Source organism: Acipenser ruthenus, chromosome 32 (genome assembly GCF_902713425.1).
Source record: "Acipenser ruthenus chromosome 32, fAciRut3.2 maternal haplotype, whole genome shotgun sequence".
Classification (NCBI taxonomy): Eukaryota; Metazoa; Chordata; class Actinopteri; order Acipenseriformes; family Acipenseridae; genus Acipenser; species Acipenser ruthenus.
Genome location: NC_081220.1, coordinates 11,666,390 through 11,683,296, shown reverse-complemented (window position 1 = coordinate 11,683,296; position 16,907 = coordinate 11,666,390). Strand labels below are relative to the sequence as shown.

At 40.0% G+C, this 16,907-nt stretch overlaps 1 protein-coding gene and 1 non-coding gene across 3 annotated transcripts; both read left to right on the top strand.

The window, feature by feature from the left end:
- LOC117422324 (small nucleolar RNA U3) lies at positions 1–205 on the top strand. Its single transcript, XR_004547623.2, has one exon. It is a non-coding gene; the product is annotated as a small nucleolar RNA U3 (small nucleolar RNA).
- A 5,567-nt stretch (positions 206–5,772) lies between these two features.
- On the top strand, positions 5,773–12,751 carry LOC131703229 (zinc-binding protein A33-like). Of its 2 annotated transcripts, none has more exons than XM_059006269.1 (6): positions 5,773–6,704; positions 9,087–9,182; positions 9,275–9,505; positions 9,888–9,907; positions 9,993–10,111; positions 10,873–12,751. In XM_059006269.1, the coding sequence occupies exons 1-6, from the start codon at positions 6,300–6,302 to the stop codon at positions 11,412–11,414; spliced, it is 1,413 nt and encodes a 470-aa protein (XP_058862252.1). In that variant the 5' UTR covers positions 5,773–6,299; the 3' UTR covers positions 11,415–12,751. The 2 variants fall into 2 exon arrangements, with proteins under 2 accessions (XP_058862252.1, XP_058862251.1); XM_059006268.1 differs by having other exon boundaries at positions 9,885–9,907.
- Positions 12,752–16,907: the final 4,156 nt, after the last annotated feature.

The following is a 16,907-nucleotide window of genomic DNA, read 5'->3' as shown; positions in this document are numbered from 1 at the left end:
AAGACTATATTTTCAAGGATCATTTCTAGAGTGAAACATGTTTTGAAGGGATTGGTCTCGGTATCCACCAGGAGGAGTGGGAGTGTTTTCTTCTCAGCACCGAGCTGACAATGAGTGTTGTTTTCGGGCACCTGCTCGCTGCTATTGATGACACTCCAATCTTCAGTCGGGGATGGTTGAAGGAAGGGGACACATTTTAATTGCGTATCTCATACTGGTAGAAACGCAGAAAAAAGAAACCATCAAGCCTACAATAAGTTCAGTTGTTTAAATCAATAAGCACATTTCAAATTGATCACTGCTAATGTTAAAACAATTTAAGAACACTTTAAATTGGGCTTGACTAATATAACAATATAGTAATGTGTTTTGCACTACGCAGGACTGCATTGAGCTTAAATAAAGACATTACATCTGAAAATAACTTGCGCTTACCCCCACTTACAAAGAAAGTGTCAAACTTTGTATTCGTCCTCATAACGTGTTAGAAAATGTAAACAGCAGTTGCAGAATGCCGAAGTCGATCATCCTAGCATGTTAAACGAGGGCATTTCTCCTGTAAGCTACGTCTAGTAATAGATCGTTTATACTGTTCTCAATGGTCCGCATCCCAACCTGAGACCACGATCTAGTGGCCGACGGAGATGTTTTTCAAAGTAATATGTTATTTGGAATATTAAAACAATCAAGTTAAATCACACATATTTGGACACAAAATATTTTTCAGTGACTTCAACAAGTAGTCTGTTTACAATAAAAATGCAACCTGTGTTAGAAACGCTATTTTAGTCCGAGTTTGGTATCAGCTGTTGATTTCCTTGAAACAATCTTTTATTGTAAAATGAACAAATTTATTAATTTTAAAAATAAGTAAAATTGGACTGTCAGAGTGGGATTTTAACCCACGCCTCCATTCGGAGACCAGAACACACAATTCCTTGTAAAGACAGAGTCCTTGAGTGGCGCCTTAGACCACTCGGCCATTCTGACAAGCTGAGTTTACTGTAGTAGAAAACCGCATTATTTATTTCAGCACAGACTAGGGTTGTCTATTGTATCAAGGCCCGATTGGGTTTATTACGCACATATTAACTGTTGCTCCATGAATGATGGAATGACAACTGTAAAAAAAGAAACTGGTGGAAGCCAACCCAAAAAAGTAAGATTATTTATTTCAATATCGTTATAGCTATAAACGATGCATGCTTTTTACAATAGCAAATGCTATATGACAATGACCAATAAGTAATTTTGTTGCAATACTGTATACAATGTGAACAGAATCTGACATTGCGCCGTTGCCTCGAAGAAACATCTACAATTTGTATTTTAAAAAAGGACGCCGAACGTGGGGCTCGAACCCACGACCCTGAGATTAAGAGTCGCATGCTCTACCGACTGAGCTAGCCGGGCTGACTGGTGGAAAAATCAAAGATTCCAAATATAATCCACTGGACGTCACCAGAAACAGCTTTGATGAGACAAAGTCGTATGACACGAACCCTAAGAATGTTATTCCAGATTCATTGTCGCTTAGAAACAACTGCAGCCTCCCGGCCTCAATACAAATAATACCAATACAAAAATCGAATTACATGTATTTAAAAATGAACGGTCTCATCCATCTGGAACGATTGATTCTGCATTTATACAGTATCAACTATAATCTGATTTGAGAGGCACCCAACCTGTGGAAGATTTTAAATGTGAGGGCATGTGAATAGAGTCAAATACATTTGCATCATTCCGTATATATATATATATATATATATATATATATATATATATATATATATATATATATATATATATTCATATTTCAAGTAACTGTAGCTTTATTTTATTTAATTTTTTTTTTTAAATTTTCTACCTGTAGCTTTATTATCATAATGAAAACACATTACACAGTTAACAAAATGACTAATATCAAAAACGTTCTCGTACCGGGAGTCGAACACGGGCCGTCTAGGTGAAAACTAGGCTTCTTAACCGATAGACCATATGGGAAGCTAAGAAGCAAAATCATGGACATGCAACAGTAGCTAGTATGCTGTAATATAATTGGTAAAAGTGAACCACAAAAACTGATATTTCATTACAAACACGTTACAAATGAAAGCAAACTTCAAGCCATTTATATTTATTCTCAATTAACACAAACTCTTCAATTGCTAAAAAAAAAAAATATAAAAAATCTTCCTTTGTACTTCTCGGAAGGCATACGATGGAGGGCGCACTGCAGTTTTTCAGTCTGGGGAATATTAGAAATTAGCAGACTGTGCTTTAAAATACAAATATAGGACGGACGTCTTTGTTACAAAGAATTGTCACACTGTATTTATCTGATGTGAGTCTGCAGGAATAACTGGGGTGTGGGACAGACAGCTTACAGCAACTCTCAGAGAGGAGAGCAAGGGGAGAATCATTGTGTTTAAAATGCTGACCTGCTGAAGGGACATTTTAACATTCTTTAATATTCACTGTCAGGGGTGGAAGTTGCAGATGTTGAGATATTAGAGTCAGTGTTTCCCAGCATGCATCACTGTGAGCAGCTCCTTCCTCCAGACACAGACCACACTGTAGTGTTTAGATGACTGGGTGTGAGGAGCTTTGTGTTAACAATGGGAGAACTGGGCTGACTGGGGAGGTAACTGCTGCCTATTTCAATTGTCTTATTACATTATAGACAACAGTGGTGCTCTGGCTCCCTCTTGTGGTCAGTGTGAATGATCGCAGTGTGTGCAGCTTGGCAGGGCACTGATGCCTGTTTCCAGGCTATACAAACACAGAGGGATTCAATCAAACACTAAGTTCACAGTTTAATAGAAGAGTGGATTAGTTCTATTTGTATATGTGTTCTAAGCGCTGCACTTCTGATTCAATAAGAGTCACAGACAGTTCTATGAGATCTGAGCTGTGAACACAGGTGGGACTTGATAGGGTTGGGTGACTCACATTACAGTTACATCATTAGTGTCTTTTCTATGCAAATTGTCTTCCTTGGCACAGCAGCCACTTCTAGTCAAGCAGCGCTCTTAAGATTAAACTCTTTTTCAGCTGATGCAGTTTCTTTGCCATTTGGAAGAAAAACTGAAAAAAAAGTTTATCTTGCAAGCAAAACGAAAAAAAAATGAGCTTATAGTTTTCTTTGTGTCGAGTTTGTACAAACACAGCTATTTCTCTCTCTTCTCCCTTCTCTCAAACAATTCATCTTAGACACAGTTGTGATTATGTAGCTTTGTTACACAGTATAAATAATTATTAATTGTAAAAAAAATAATATTACCTGCAGGTAAACAAATCCATCATAAACTTTGTGAAATCAAATCCATTCAAGAAGCAAACATTTTGATTTTGCACATTGCTAATGTTGAGTGAAAAGTTTCCAGTTTTTTTTTTCCTGTGGACCCCCTGGACTGTCTCTGAGGACCCCAGGTTAAGAACCACTGCTCTGGATAAAAGAGCATCATTATATTACTCTCTCTCTCTCCCTCTTGTGGTCACAGAGTGTAGTGCAGTTTGTGCTGTTTGTTGTTTTGACGAAACATTGAGGAGAGTCCTTTCAATGGTTGTCCTGTATGGGTGGTTCCATGGTGTAATGGCTAGCACTCTGAATCCAGCCAGCTGAGTTCAAATCTCGGTGCATTCCTCTTATATTTGTCTCACAAAAACACTTTATACACTGGTTTTGGTCTAAATAACTAATGCTTTAAACTCTGGTTTAGTGTCTTTCATAATAACTAATATTAGTATATACACTACTGATACTGCAGATTCCACCCTCACCCCGTAGTGGAGAAGCGACCTTCCTACGGATGTCAGGACTGCCCAGTCCCTGACCACCTTCCGGCACCTCCTCAACACACACCTGTTCAGACAGGACCTGTAGAACTCAACTCTCCCCTTCTGGACAATATAGCACTCTGCCTTTAATGCACTTTAACTTGCACTTATCTGCTCCCTATTTTACTGTATTTAATCCTGCACTTAACCCAATCTGTAGTATTTTGTATTTCACTTGCACTCGTATCTATCCCTGATATAACTATCAACACTGTTATCTGCTCTTGAACTGCCCCGATATCAAATCGTACTGTGTTTTGTATTTGCTCTTATTAGGACTGAAGTCATTGTATTTTGTATCTTGCTTTTAATTGTACTGTAATTCTTGATATGTATTCTTTGTATGCAACTGTAAGTCTCCCTGGGTCAGATCGTCTGCTAATCAATCAATAAATCAATCAATCAATCAATCAACCAATCAATCAATCTAATCTAAGTAAGGGTTCCTAAATAAGAAGGCTTCCTGCAGGGAGTGGAAGCGTGCTTCACGTGGGTGTGCTGCTCTTGCATGCTGACTGAACTGTTAAATAACATTGACATCCACAAAAAAAGAGCACAGTGCACTGTCTAAACATTGCTGCACCACTGAGATACCACCAACCCTATATTTAGGAAACAGTGACAGCCATGTGTTATTATTACAGCCTTCCTCTGAAGTTAGCCTTTCTTTCAGCAAACACAATATCCTACAGTAATCTGGACTAACACATAATTGTCACATTTTGAACTCTGTGCACAGGGGTCTGGTTGCTTTTTTGTGTGTCTCCTCTTCATGGGTTGCGCTACAATGTATTTCCTTCCATGTGTGTAGGACCTTAGAAATTAATACTGTAGAGGATTTGGGTAAAAAAAAATAAACTCTGGAAATTCATTAACAAAAACTTTGTTAAAATAACGTTAATGTTGCATTTCAAAATCACAAGTCAGGAAATGAGACGTTAACTCACGCAACCTTAACTCACCCCTGTTATGCCGATGCATCACATCAGATATGACATCATACATGACATCAGCAATGACTAATCACATGACAAATGCTCCAGTGAGGCTGCCCAGAAGGACATTACCTGGGTGTGTTTATTGGAATGCAGAATATTGTGCCGTCAGCTGTTCTTATAAACTCATATGACAATAACAAGACAAAGAAGTTTGGTCCCCATTCTCCATGGCACTGTTCTAGAAAAAAAAAAAAATCCTTTTACTGAGTGAGATACATATTCACATGCATTTGGTAAACCAGTGGTCTTGGATAGATGTGTGGCAATGCCATATTGCACAGTGGCAAGTGTGCCCACTTCTGCATTGGAAGTAACAGCAGTAAGGATGCAACACCTATATCGCTTCTATAGACAATAGTGCAAAGAGTGACCCGAATGACAGTGAGGGCAATGAAAGTGTTCTAGTTTTGTCTATGATTGTATCTACGTTAGCATGTACGCAAAGAAGCACGATAGCTATATATATATATATATATATATATATATATATATATATATATATATATATATATATATATATATATATATATATATATATATATATATATAGGTGCTGTCAAAAGCATGTTGTTGGAAATGTTAACTCGCTGCGCTGTCCGCTGCTTTCTGATGATGTAAAATCCTCAGCAGCTTTCAAACCCCACGCGCGCAGCAGCAGCGGCTTTGGAATTGAGCGCGCGCATGAGAACGCAGAGACAGTCGAAACTGGCGCCATTTCGGATCTCGCGCAGTGTCTGCATCGCATTGAACACAGCGCTGAAAGAGCCAACATGGCGAACTCTGGCATCCAGTTTCATAACCGCCTCGACAGGGAGGCCAGCCAATCAGGCTCACATGCTGGGGATAGAGTGTTTCTACAGCCAATAATACGCGATGACTCCAACCAGACCCGCCTTCTGCTAGTGACGCTTTCATTTCAGTACAGGAAATAGAGAGGTTTCTTTTGTTGATGTGTGGAGAGGTGGTTGCAGTCAGTGATGATTTTACAACACGCTGTCTCCTGCTGTTTAAAGTATTGAGGTTAAAACTGATTTCAGGCAGAAAAAAAACCTAAAGAGAAGTACATTCAGGCATGAATGTGTCTGCTTCATCAAGTCATAAGCAAAGCTGCAGGAGTTGATACTTGACTCAAACAGTCCAGCCTCGCCCACCTGAGGAATCTGCAGCTTGAAATACAGGTATGATCAGGAAGCACAGAAGAGGGACTCGATTTATTATTTAAACGTTACATTTAGGAATCCCTTTTGAATTGAAGGAGAAAGGATTATATTATCAAAACAAACATTCTGAAATTGCAGAAAAGGAAGATCATACTCAAATAAATGTGCCATACAGCATTACAGTATGTTCTAATCTACAGGCTTTCACGGAACTCGTTGTGAAAGTGAAAGAAGTTTCAGGTTGTGGATTTTGACAAGAGCCGTTACAGAGAGCAAGGCAGGGTGTGACTCTACAGAAATGACAGCAAACACTTCTCGTCTGGAAGCAGAGCTTTCCTGCGCTGTGTGCTGTGAGATTTTCAAGGATCCTGTAACTCTTCATTGTAACCACAGCTTCTGTAAAGCATGTCTGGATCAGTGCTGGAAAGAGAAGAGAGCTCGGGAGTGTCCGGTGTGCAGGACGAGGGCTTCAATGGGGCAGCTTCCACCTAATTTTGCACTCAGGAATATTGTGGAGTCCTACTTAAAAGAACACAGTCACAAACCTACAGCACCTCCTGCAATACTCTGCAGTCTGCATGAGGAGAAACTGAAGGTATTCTGTTTGGATGATAAAGAGGCGATCTGTCTTGTTTGTCAAATATCAAAGAAACATGAAAATCATAAGTGCCGCCCAGTCGAGGAGGCAGCACAGGATTATAAGGTTTGTGAACAACTTGTATTTCTCAGATTTAAAAAAAAACAAAATCATTTAAACACAGTATTCTCTTTTCACAGTAGGGTTTGCTTTTTTATTCCTGTACTCAAGTAATCATGTTGGGGAGGGGGGGGGGGGGATTATAATAAGGCAGTTTAAACTGTGACACGATCACATATAATGGGGTAAGAAACTCCCCATCTGCAACTTAATTGATTGCAATTACTCTGGCCAGACACCTTAATCCGAAATGTAATTATCTCAAAGTGGTCACATAGTTGTTCAGTTAAGACTTATAAAAAAGTGGGTATACACCTTTAAGAGGGGTAGTATAAAAGCACAGGTCTGTCTATCAAGGTGGGGTGTGTTTTTGTTTTCTACTTTGTGACCTCACGCTGCCTGTGCTCCTGTGCTCCTGTGCTCCTGTGCTCCTGTGCTCCTGTGCTCCTGTGCTCCTGTGCTCCTGTGCTCCTGTGCTCCTGTGCTCCTGTGCTCCTGTGCTCCTGTGCTCCTGATTGCATTTGCAATGTGTAACTTCCTGGCTACCAGCACAAGCTGAATTTTGATTATTTGTGGGTGCTTCCCCTCTTGTTTGGTTTTCTTTGTTGTTATTTTTTGCATGTTTACCAGTAAGAGTTTAGGGTTTTTTCTTTTTTAAAGTGTTAGTATTAATTATGCTAACAAAGAAGCCTATGGATTCTGTAATTGCTGGATAAAGCAACATGTGGATACAAAATTATGCCATCGGCAGGAAATGATCTGAAAGCTAAAAGAGGATCCGCATCCAGTTTCCATTGCTGGATTTGTTTACTTTGTTGCTTTGCTTCGTTTCATTGCTGGATTTGTTTATTTTGTTGCTTTGCTTCGTTTCATTGCTGGATTTGTTTATTTTGTTGCTTTGCTTCGTTTCATTGCTGGATTTGTTTACTTTGTTGCTTTGCTTCGTTTCATTGCTGGATTTGTTTACTTTGTTACTTTGCTTCGTTTCATTGCTGGATTTGTTTACTTTGTTGCTTTGCTTCGTTTCATTGCTGGATTTGTTTACTTTGTTACTTTGCTTCGTTTCATTGCTGGATTTGTTTATTTTGTTACTTTGCTTCGTTGTGTTTATTGGATTATTGTTTTTGCTTCTTACCTGGAGCTGGATTTATATCAAGGACTTTGGGCCCAACAATATATCGATTTATATCTCTCTCTGTCTGTCCTGTGCTTGTTTTTCATAACACATTGTTTTGCTCGATTTGAGTGTGTCGATATGGGTACATGTAGATATATATATATATATATATATATATATATATATATATATATATATATGCTGAGATGCATTAAAGGATAGTTTGTTTAGAACCATGGATTCAGGTCTTCTTTTTTATGTCAGTTGGTTTGGTTAAGACTTTCTTTAAGATTGCTCTTAATAATCTTTTTTCTTTCTAAAGATACTTAGATTGGCCTTAGTGTTTCAAACAAAACTGTTACAAAACAAGATCCAACAAGCCTGAATAGAACAAATAGAGAGGGAGAGGGAGAGGGACATGTCGTTATTCTATAGCTAAGTTTCAACCACTCCTGTGTAAGCCTCATATCTCAGGACCCATTACAGGTAGACTTCATATTTGCAGTTGTATAAATCCTATGTCCTTAATGTTGTAGTGACCCTGCCAATGACCTCTGACCTAATAAGGCTGTCATATTAAGCTTGTGTGACTTTGTAAGTTCCATCTGCACAGACAGTACCCTTTGAGTTGAGTTCTTGTCTTAATGTTTGGTACAGAGCTGTATTGTTTTAATGTCTCAGTTTGTTTCTATCCAGTCAGTGTACACTAGAAAGCAAACACTTCGTTGGCTCACTGTTTCAATCTCTGCACATAGAAATTAACCACTTTGGTGCCACACTGTTTCAACCTCTGCAAATAAAAATTAACCACTTCGGTGTCACACTGTTTCAACCTCTGCATATAGAAATGATGCAAATCTTTTCCATGCATCCGTTGTCCTCTGTGTTTAGAAAGCATTCAATCTGACACGGCATTCCCTTTTGATTCTGCCCCTGGGGAGGCTCTGCTTGTGTCACAGAAACTCCCATTTCCAGTGGAGCTCTTCTGACTGCTTCCAGGATTTGAAATGTTTCAGAGCTCAGGCTGAGAGGTCTGTGATTGCCGCTTCTGCCTCCTCTCTATTGCTCAATATCGGAAGCACATTTGCAATCTGCCAGTCCGAATCTTTACTGATGTGTCAGAAATCTCCAGAGTGGGGGGTTTGTTGCTATGAGAGCCCCCAGTGGCAACCCCAGTGCTGAGGGGATTTCTCACACACTGCATTCATATTGCTACTAGCCAGGCATGTGGTAACAGTGATGTGCAAGCTATGGGTTTCATTGCATTTCAGGGAGAACTCAAGACTGCGCAGAAGCCCTTGCAGGACAAGCTGGAATCATTTAATAAAGTTAAAGAAGAATGTGATAAAACAGCAGAGCACATCAAGGTAAGAGAACTAGATTTGTGATTGAAACAATACACAACATACATTTTACTGGACACCCAAACTAACTTGAAAGTGATTCTTTTCTTGTATAGAAACAAGCCCAGCAAACAGAGAGGCAGATAAAGGAGGAGTTTGAGACACTTCACCAGTTTCTACGAGATGAAGAAAAGGCCAGGATAGCTGCACTGAGGGGGGAAGAGGAGCAAAAGGGAAGAATCATAAAAGAGAAGATTAAAAAACTTACAAGAGAAATCTCATCCCTTTCAGACACAATCCGAGGGATAGAACAGGAGCTGGAAGCTGAAGACATCTTCTTCCTGCAGGTAGTGATTGTTTAACTGTGTGTGACATTGTTCTTATTGTGAATGCACACTCACTACTACACTATGAATGGGACTTGACAATAATTTATGTCAGTACACATTTGAACTTCATTTTTAACATTGACTTCACTTTTCAAGCATGGTTTGTATTGCTGTTTGTTCTTAAGTTTACCCACAAATGGGTAAAACAGGCAGCAAATGCCTCACCTCCAGCCCCACAAACCAGCAGAGGGGTCTCATTGGTTTGGTGCTCTAGAGAATATGTTAATGGATAAACACTGATTTCAAAATGTAAAGCTGGACAGTGTTGCTGCTGTTTTATATCAAAGTGGTATTTGTGTTTTAATAATGTCTCAATTCATGTCCTTGTTTGTTTCAGAAGTACAAAGACACAAAGAGAAGGTATGTAAGATCTGGCCTGTCTTCCTCTCTTGTATTGTATTGAATGCAAACACAGAGCAGCACTAACTCCTGAATATGATTGCAGAGCCGAGTGCACACTGCAGGATCCACAGTGTGTTTCAGGAGCGCTGATAGATGTAGCCGAGCACCTGGGCTCTCTGAAGTACAAAGTGTGGGAGAAGATGCTGGGGATTGTTCAATACAGTGAGTCCTGTGGGGCAGCATCACAAAGGGGGGGGGGGGGGGGGGGTGCATATAACCACAAACCACAATGTGTGTAAGCAGCAAGATACAGCTCTCTACAATCAATAATAATACACTATGAAATGTACAGACCTGAAGCAAATACACTTCTATCCATCACAGAGATCATCTCTCAGTTCAATATTAAAGCATTGTGAGCTGCTCATAGTATTGAGGTGAGCTGGAAGAGCATTCCCAGAGAGCAAAAGGCTTTCTGATCCCATGTTGGTCTGCATTAAAACTCCTTGTAAAGAAACTCCTGCAGTAGAACACAGACTTCTCTGAGTTCAGCACGTTGTCTTGGAATGCTCCCAGAGCTCTAAGAACGTTAGTGCTGAGCAGTGTCTCAGTGTTCTGTTCTAGAGCTCTGTGATAGAACTCTGTGAGCAGCTACAATTCTCACTGACCAGAGTTCCGGAGCCAGTTATACTCAGATCATCCAGCCGGACATCAGTTCAGCATTTATATAATGTACACCCTCTCCGCCAATCAGGGCTGGGTTTATACATGCTATGAATGGATCTGATTTAAACAGGTTTAGACACTGTTTGTTTGATATTTTAAGGGAATTTCTTTTTTTAAAACATATGTTTAATATTGAATAATAATATTTGAAATGGTATATTATAAAGACAAATATACAACTCTTACCATCTGGTTTATTAATATGCTTGTAGGTTGGTGTTCTAATTTATAACCGTGTCTCTCGTTTCCTCTCTCAGCTCCAGTGACTCTGGATCCCAACACAGCACACCCTGCTCTGATACTGTCTGAGGATCTAACAAGTGTGAGACTCAGCAATGAGAGACAGCAGCTTCCTCACAACCCACAGCACTTTGATCGCTGTGTCAGTGTGCTGGGCTCTGAGGGGTTCACCTCAGGGAAACACTGCTGGGACGTGGAAGTAGGGAACAAACCTGACTGGGATCTGGGTGTGACAAAAGAGTCCAGCCAGAGGAAAGGGAGCATCACTCCGAACCCAGGAGCAGGATACTGGACTATAGCCCTGAGGGGTGGGGATCAGTACAAGGCAGGGACCTCACCAGAGACACGACTCACTCTGGAGAAGAAACCCCAGAAGATCAGAGTTCAGCTGGACTGTGACGGAGGGGAGGTGACATTCTTTGACCCCAGTGATATGAGACCCATCTACACTTTTAAACACAGACTTACTGAGAGAATGTTTCCATATTTCTGGTCTGGCTTCCCAAACTCTGCCCCCCTCAGAATCTGCCCCGTGAAGGCAGTTATAAAACTGGACTAGCCCGATGTGTTCAGGATGAACAATAGGGCTGTATAATAATAATAATAATAATAATAAATAATAATAATAATAATAATAAGACTGACCCTGCTGGCTGCTGCACACTGATAGGGCTGTATAATATTATTATTATTATTATTATTATTATTATTATTATTAAGACTGACCCTGCTGGCTGCTGCACACTGATAGGGCTGTATAATAATAATAATAATAATAATAATAATAATAATAAGCCTGTGACCCTGCTGGCTGCTGCACACTGATATGGCTGTATTATAATAATAATAATAATAATAATAATAATAATAATAATAAGCCTGTGACCCTGCTGGCTGCTGCACACTGATAGGGCTGTATAATAATAATAATAATAATAATAATAAGCCTGTGACCCTGCTGGCCGCTGCACACTGATAGGGGTGTATAATAATAATAATAATAATAATAATAATAATAAGCCTGTGACCCTGCTGGCCGCTGCACACTGATAGGGGTGTATAATAATAATAATAATAATAATAATAATAAGCCTGTGACCCTGCTGGCCGCTGCACACTGATAGGGGTGTGAGGGGTGGCAGTGACAGGTGAAGAGTTTCACTGAAGCTCATTTCCTCCTGGGTTAAAGGGTTCACCAGTAAACCAGTAAGAACAGGATCAGGTTGTGTGGTTTCCTGAAGGTGCTGGGGGGGGTCACTGGTATAATATCATGTCACTCTGACTGCAGCCAATAGAAACACAGGAAATACATCATTCTTGCTGACTGCTCAACACCACCCGTGTGGAGGAGCTCAGATTAAAAGGACGCTGGCTGCAGTCAACTCTTCATAATTAATGTCAATTTTCTGAATCTAATAAAATTATGATACCACAATGTTTATGATATTGTATCTGTTTATGATAGATGTATCTAAGATTGGTAATAACCATGGGTTTAAAACATGATCTAGCCTTTAATTTTTATTTTGTATTTCCAGTGTTTAATTCCCCTTTGAATGGGGTGAAGCCCATTTCTCATATATATATATTATTTTATTGTGTAAAAGAAGTCATCTTGTGAAGTTGGGTTCTCTATCATTTATAAAGGAGAGGTTTAGTAAAGTCTATAAAAATGATTTCCCCTCAGAAATCAAATGAATAATGAAATGTATTGCTTAATTGCTTTTTAATGGTATTATTATTTTTGAAATGTTCATGTTAATCTATGTAGTTCTATGTGTGTGATTGTTTCTGTATTGCTGCTTTCTTGGCCAGGGCTCTCTTGAAAAAGAGATTTTGAATCTCAATGTCACTTCCTAGTTAAATAAAGGTTTAAAAAAATGATTCAATAAACTTGAGGGTGGTTCCACTGGTTTAAATTCAATTCCAGATGTGGTCAATGTGCTGCTTTAAAACATGAAGAATCCATTGTGCATGTTGAAGAATCTGTAGCAACTGGTATAGAGCTGCATTCTGTATCGTTGATCCTGGTGAAATATCATTAGGGCTTCTGATATTTGGTTTTAACTGATAAAAACCGATAAAACACCCCCGATACAAAATCGGTGTATAGCCAATGAACACCAGAAACCACCAGAAAAACAATGGAAATGGTGACTCAATTCACGTTGACCACCCCTTTCCCATAAATAAAAAACTACTACTACTAGAAAAAGAAATGTTTCCCCTCCTTCCTGACTCATCTATCATTGATTTGTTCTGAATACTTTAAACCCACCCCAACCACTGAGTAACAGCACATTCCTACATGTCTATTGGAGACTCTGCCTGCAAGATTTAAAATGAGATTACAATCAGGATGGAGGCTTGCTCGTGGGATTTAAAGCTGTGTTACAGTTAAGATATGAAGGATTTAAACAGAATTGCAAATTGTGGTGAAATGTAAAAAAAAATGCCTCCACACAAAAACCCCAGAAGAATGTGCCATGACCAGAAGGATTTCATTGTGGAAGACAGCGAAGGAAAGAAGGCACGACTTAAGTGTGTGTGTGTGTACTGTCCATTTACTATACATATTGAGACAGCAAAAAACACACACACATTTTGAAATGTAACTGAAAACAATCATTTCATCCAGTGACAGCCCCCCCCAAAAAAAGATTTACAAAAAACTTAGCTAAAAATAAGCACGAAAAGATTAAATTAATAAAAACCAAAAAAACAGAAGCCCTAATTGTAAGATACTTTATAAAAGATTTATAAATGGTTCTGAATTTTCTCGTGAGAGATTGTATCAGAGTATAAATGGTGTGTTATAAGTTACATTATAAATCATGTTATAATGTATATTCTAACATGTTTATAACATGTTTAAGCAAAACAGAACAATGTCAAAAGTGTAAAATAATGGTCTTATTATCTCTAATCATAGTCTATAACTGTTAATAGCAAAATTGATAGCATGTTTATGGATGGTTGTGGCAAAGTGGGTTATAGTGCGCAAGTGCGAGGTGATGCAGTGCTCCAAACAACAACAAACACAGTACTGGTGATATGATGGTTCTTTATTTATACTCCAACAGTCAAAACTGACCAACAGAAACTAAAGAAATACAGGCAGTGCACAATGATTGGTACTGTTCTGTATAAATAATGCACAGGGCAGTCCCAAATAATAACACACAAGTTCACAAATAGACACACACAGACAAAACATACACGGTCACCAGTCCTGTAGTGAGTGCAGTAGTGCTCGTGGTGAATATATATTACAGTGTAATTTAGTACAGTGTTGTTCTGGGTGGGTGCTGGCCTCTGGCGACAGCTCCGGAACGTGTTTAACCATCTAACAAATAACAAGCACACAGTTAGACAAATAAAACAAAACACTCACAATACGATAATACGGGTCCTTCCGGTCTCAATACACAGTAACCAAAACTAAGGAACAGATTGCGATTCTCCGTCCCCTTTTATGCTGTCACACATGACCCCTTGGTAAACGAGTGCAACCGCCTCTCCAATCTGCGGCTGCCACATCATTTCCCTTCCGGATCAATGCTTTATTGCAACAGAGTCTCGCCCCTTTCCTTGCTGTCCGACTTCCCTTGAACCCTGGGAAAGAACTGTCAGGCCAGCCCATCCAAGGAACTCTGTTCTTGCTGCTTAGTGCCCTCACAGGTCGGGAGGGTGATTTACAACCAAGAATCATTCGATCTCTGTCACATATCCCACCGCTCAGAGTGGAGCCGAAGGAACACTCGGCTGAATCTAGCTTTCCCATTACTCCCCCCTCTCGTGAAAAATAATCTGCATTTTGATGGTCTTTACATGCACGGTGTACCATATGGTACATGAAGGGTGGCAACACCAGATACCATCAAGTTATCTGGGCATTACTGTCCTTCATTGAGATAAACTTCGCCTTTCCCAGTCTATCTAGAAGTTCGTTGACCCGAGACATAGGGTATGCATCGAATTTGGCAATAGCGTTTACCTTCCGGAAGTCCACACAGAAGCGATTGGTGCCGTCTTTCTTGGCCATGATGACAATAGGACTGCAACACTCACTCCTGGAAGGTTCAATCACCCCAAGCTCAAGCATGTCCCATACCTCTTTGCGAACGTCACTTCATCGACTTTCCGGGATCCGGAAAGGTCTCTCTCGTACTGTGACACCTAAGGGAGAGACAATATCATATTGAAACAAGTTAGTCCTGCCAGGCACGTCAGAAAAAGCATTGCTGAATTCCTCAATAAGCTTACGCAGCTCCCATTGCTGATCTGGAACCAATTGTTCCCCCATCGAAATTATTTTAGTGCTAGGAGTCTCTGGACAGGGGCCTAAATCATCCTCTATATTGCCTGGGTCTATAAACAAGACCTCCCTTGCCTGCCAGGGCTTAATAAATTTACATGATAAATTTCACGTTCATTACGGCGATTGGGGTGTCTAATTTCATAATTCACCTTTCCTATAGCCTGAATCACTTCATATGGCTCCTGCCATTTAGCACATAATTTCGATTTTGAGGAGGGAAGCAGCAGCATTACCTTGTTTCGTAGTAGGAGTATATGTGTGGAGTAGTAGGGCAGCAGTGTGGAGTAGTGGTTAGGACTCTGGACTCTTGACCGGAGGGTTGTGGGTTAAATCCCAGGTGGGGGACACTGCTGCTGTATCCTTCAGCAAGGTACTTTACCTAGATTGCTCCAGTAAAAACCCAACTGTATAAATAGGTAATTGTATGTAAAAATAATGTGATATCTTGTAAGAATTGTAAGTTGCCATGGATAAGGGCGTCTGCTAAGAAATAAATGATAATGATATGCTTCACTACGTTTTTGGACGAGCCTTTATGCTCCTCCCACCCCTCTCTCAACAGATCGAGGATGCCACGAGGCTGTCGGCCGTACAAGAGCTCAAAGGAGGAGAACCCTGTTGAGCTCTGCGGCACCTCTCTCACTGCAAAAAGGTGGTAGGGAAGAAGCGATGCCCAATGTTTTTGCTCTTGCATTACAAAACATCTCAGCATCTGCTTCATGGTCTGATTAAATCGTTCCACCAAACCGTTCGTCTGTGGATGATAAACAGATGTCCTGATGGGACGTATTTTTTTAAATATTTTATATACCTGCTGTAACGTGTTAGACAAGAAGTTGGTCCCATGATCAGTCAAAATCTCCTTGGGGATCCCTATGCTAGCCATAATCTGCACTAACTCTGTGGCTATTGCAGCAGTGCTAGTGGACCTCAATCGAACTGCCTCCGGGTATCGTGTTGCATAATCTACTACTACTAATATATGCATATACCAAGAGTCAGAAGGTATCAAAGGGCCCACTATGTCCATTGCGATGCGTTCAAAAGGAGTGGAAATAATCGTCAGTGGAACCAAAGGGGTGGGGCGTACTTGACCTGGCACTACTCACTGGCAGTCTGGGCATGTGGCTACATATTTCGACACTTCACTATGAAGCCCTACCCAATAGAATCAAGCCAATATCCATTCCCTTGTCTTGTCAGCTCCTAGGTGCCCCGCAAAAGGGAAAACATGCACCAGTCTCATGACCTCGGTCCGACAAGACACAGGAACCAATAATTGCGTTACAGGCTGTCCTGTGCCCGCAGCTATATTTACCCTATATAATAATTGCCCCTTGATACTGAAGTGTGGATATACTAGCGCCTCAGCACCATCAACATCCTTATCTTCAATAGACCGGACCTGCCACCAAGTGTGCACTAGTGACAGGTCATTATGTTAGAGGTGCTGGTGACGTTAACTACATTTTAACCTGATTTCTACCTGAATATTTATTCTTTCTTAATTATTACAAAATAAACCTGATTTCACCTTATTTATTCATTAAATAAAAATAAAAAACATTCACCCAAATTTAGAAAAATATTTCACGTAAAAATCAGAACCCCCCACTGCTCTGGTTTAAAGAGCATCATTTAACTGGAGTCCATGTCCTGTCACATACTCGTTATTCCAATGCAGCGGATCCACTGGAGTCCACGTCCTGTCACATACTCGTTATTCCAATG

Coding starts and splice junctions, on each gene's coding strand:
- LOC131703229 (XM_059006268.1), top strand. CDS start 6,300: ATGACAGCAAACACTTCTCGTCTGGAAGCAGAGCTTTCCTGCGCTGTG. Junction 9,183..9,274: donor AAACAGCAGAGCACATCAAG/GTAAGAGAACTA, acceptor TTTCTTGTATAG/AAACAAGCCCAGCAAACAGA. Junction 9,506..9,884: donor AAGACATCTTCTTCCTGCAG/GTAGTGATTGTT, acceptor TGTTTGTTTCAG/AAGTACAAAGACACAAAGAG.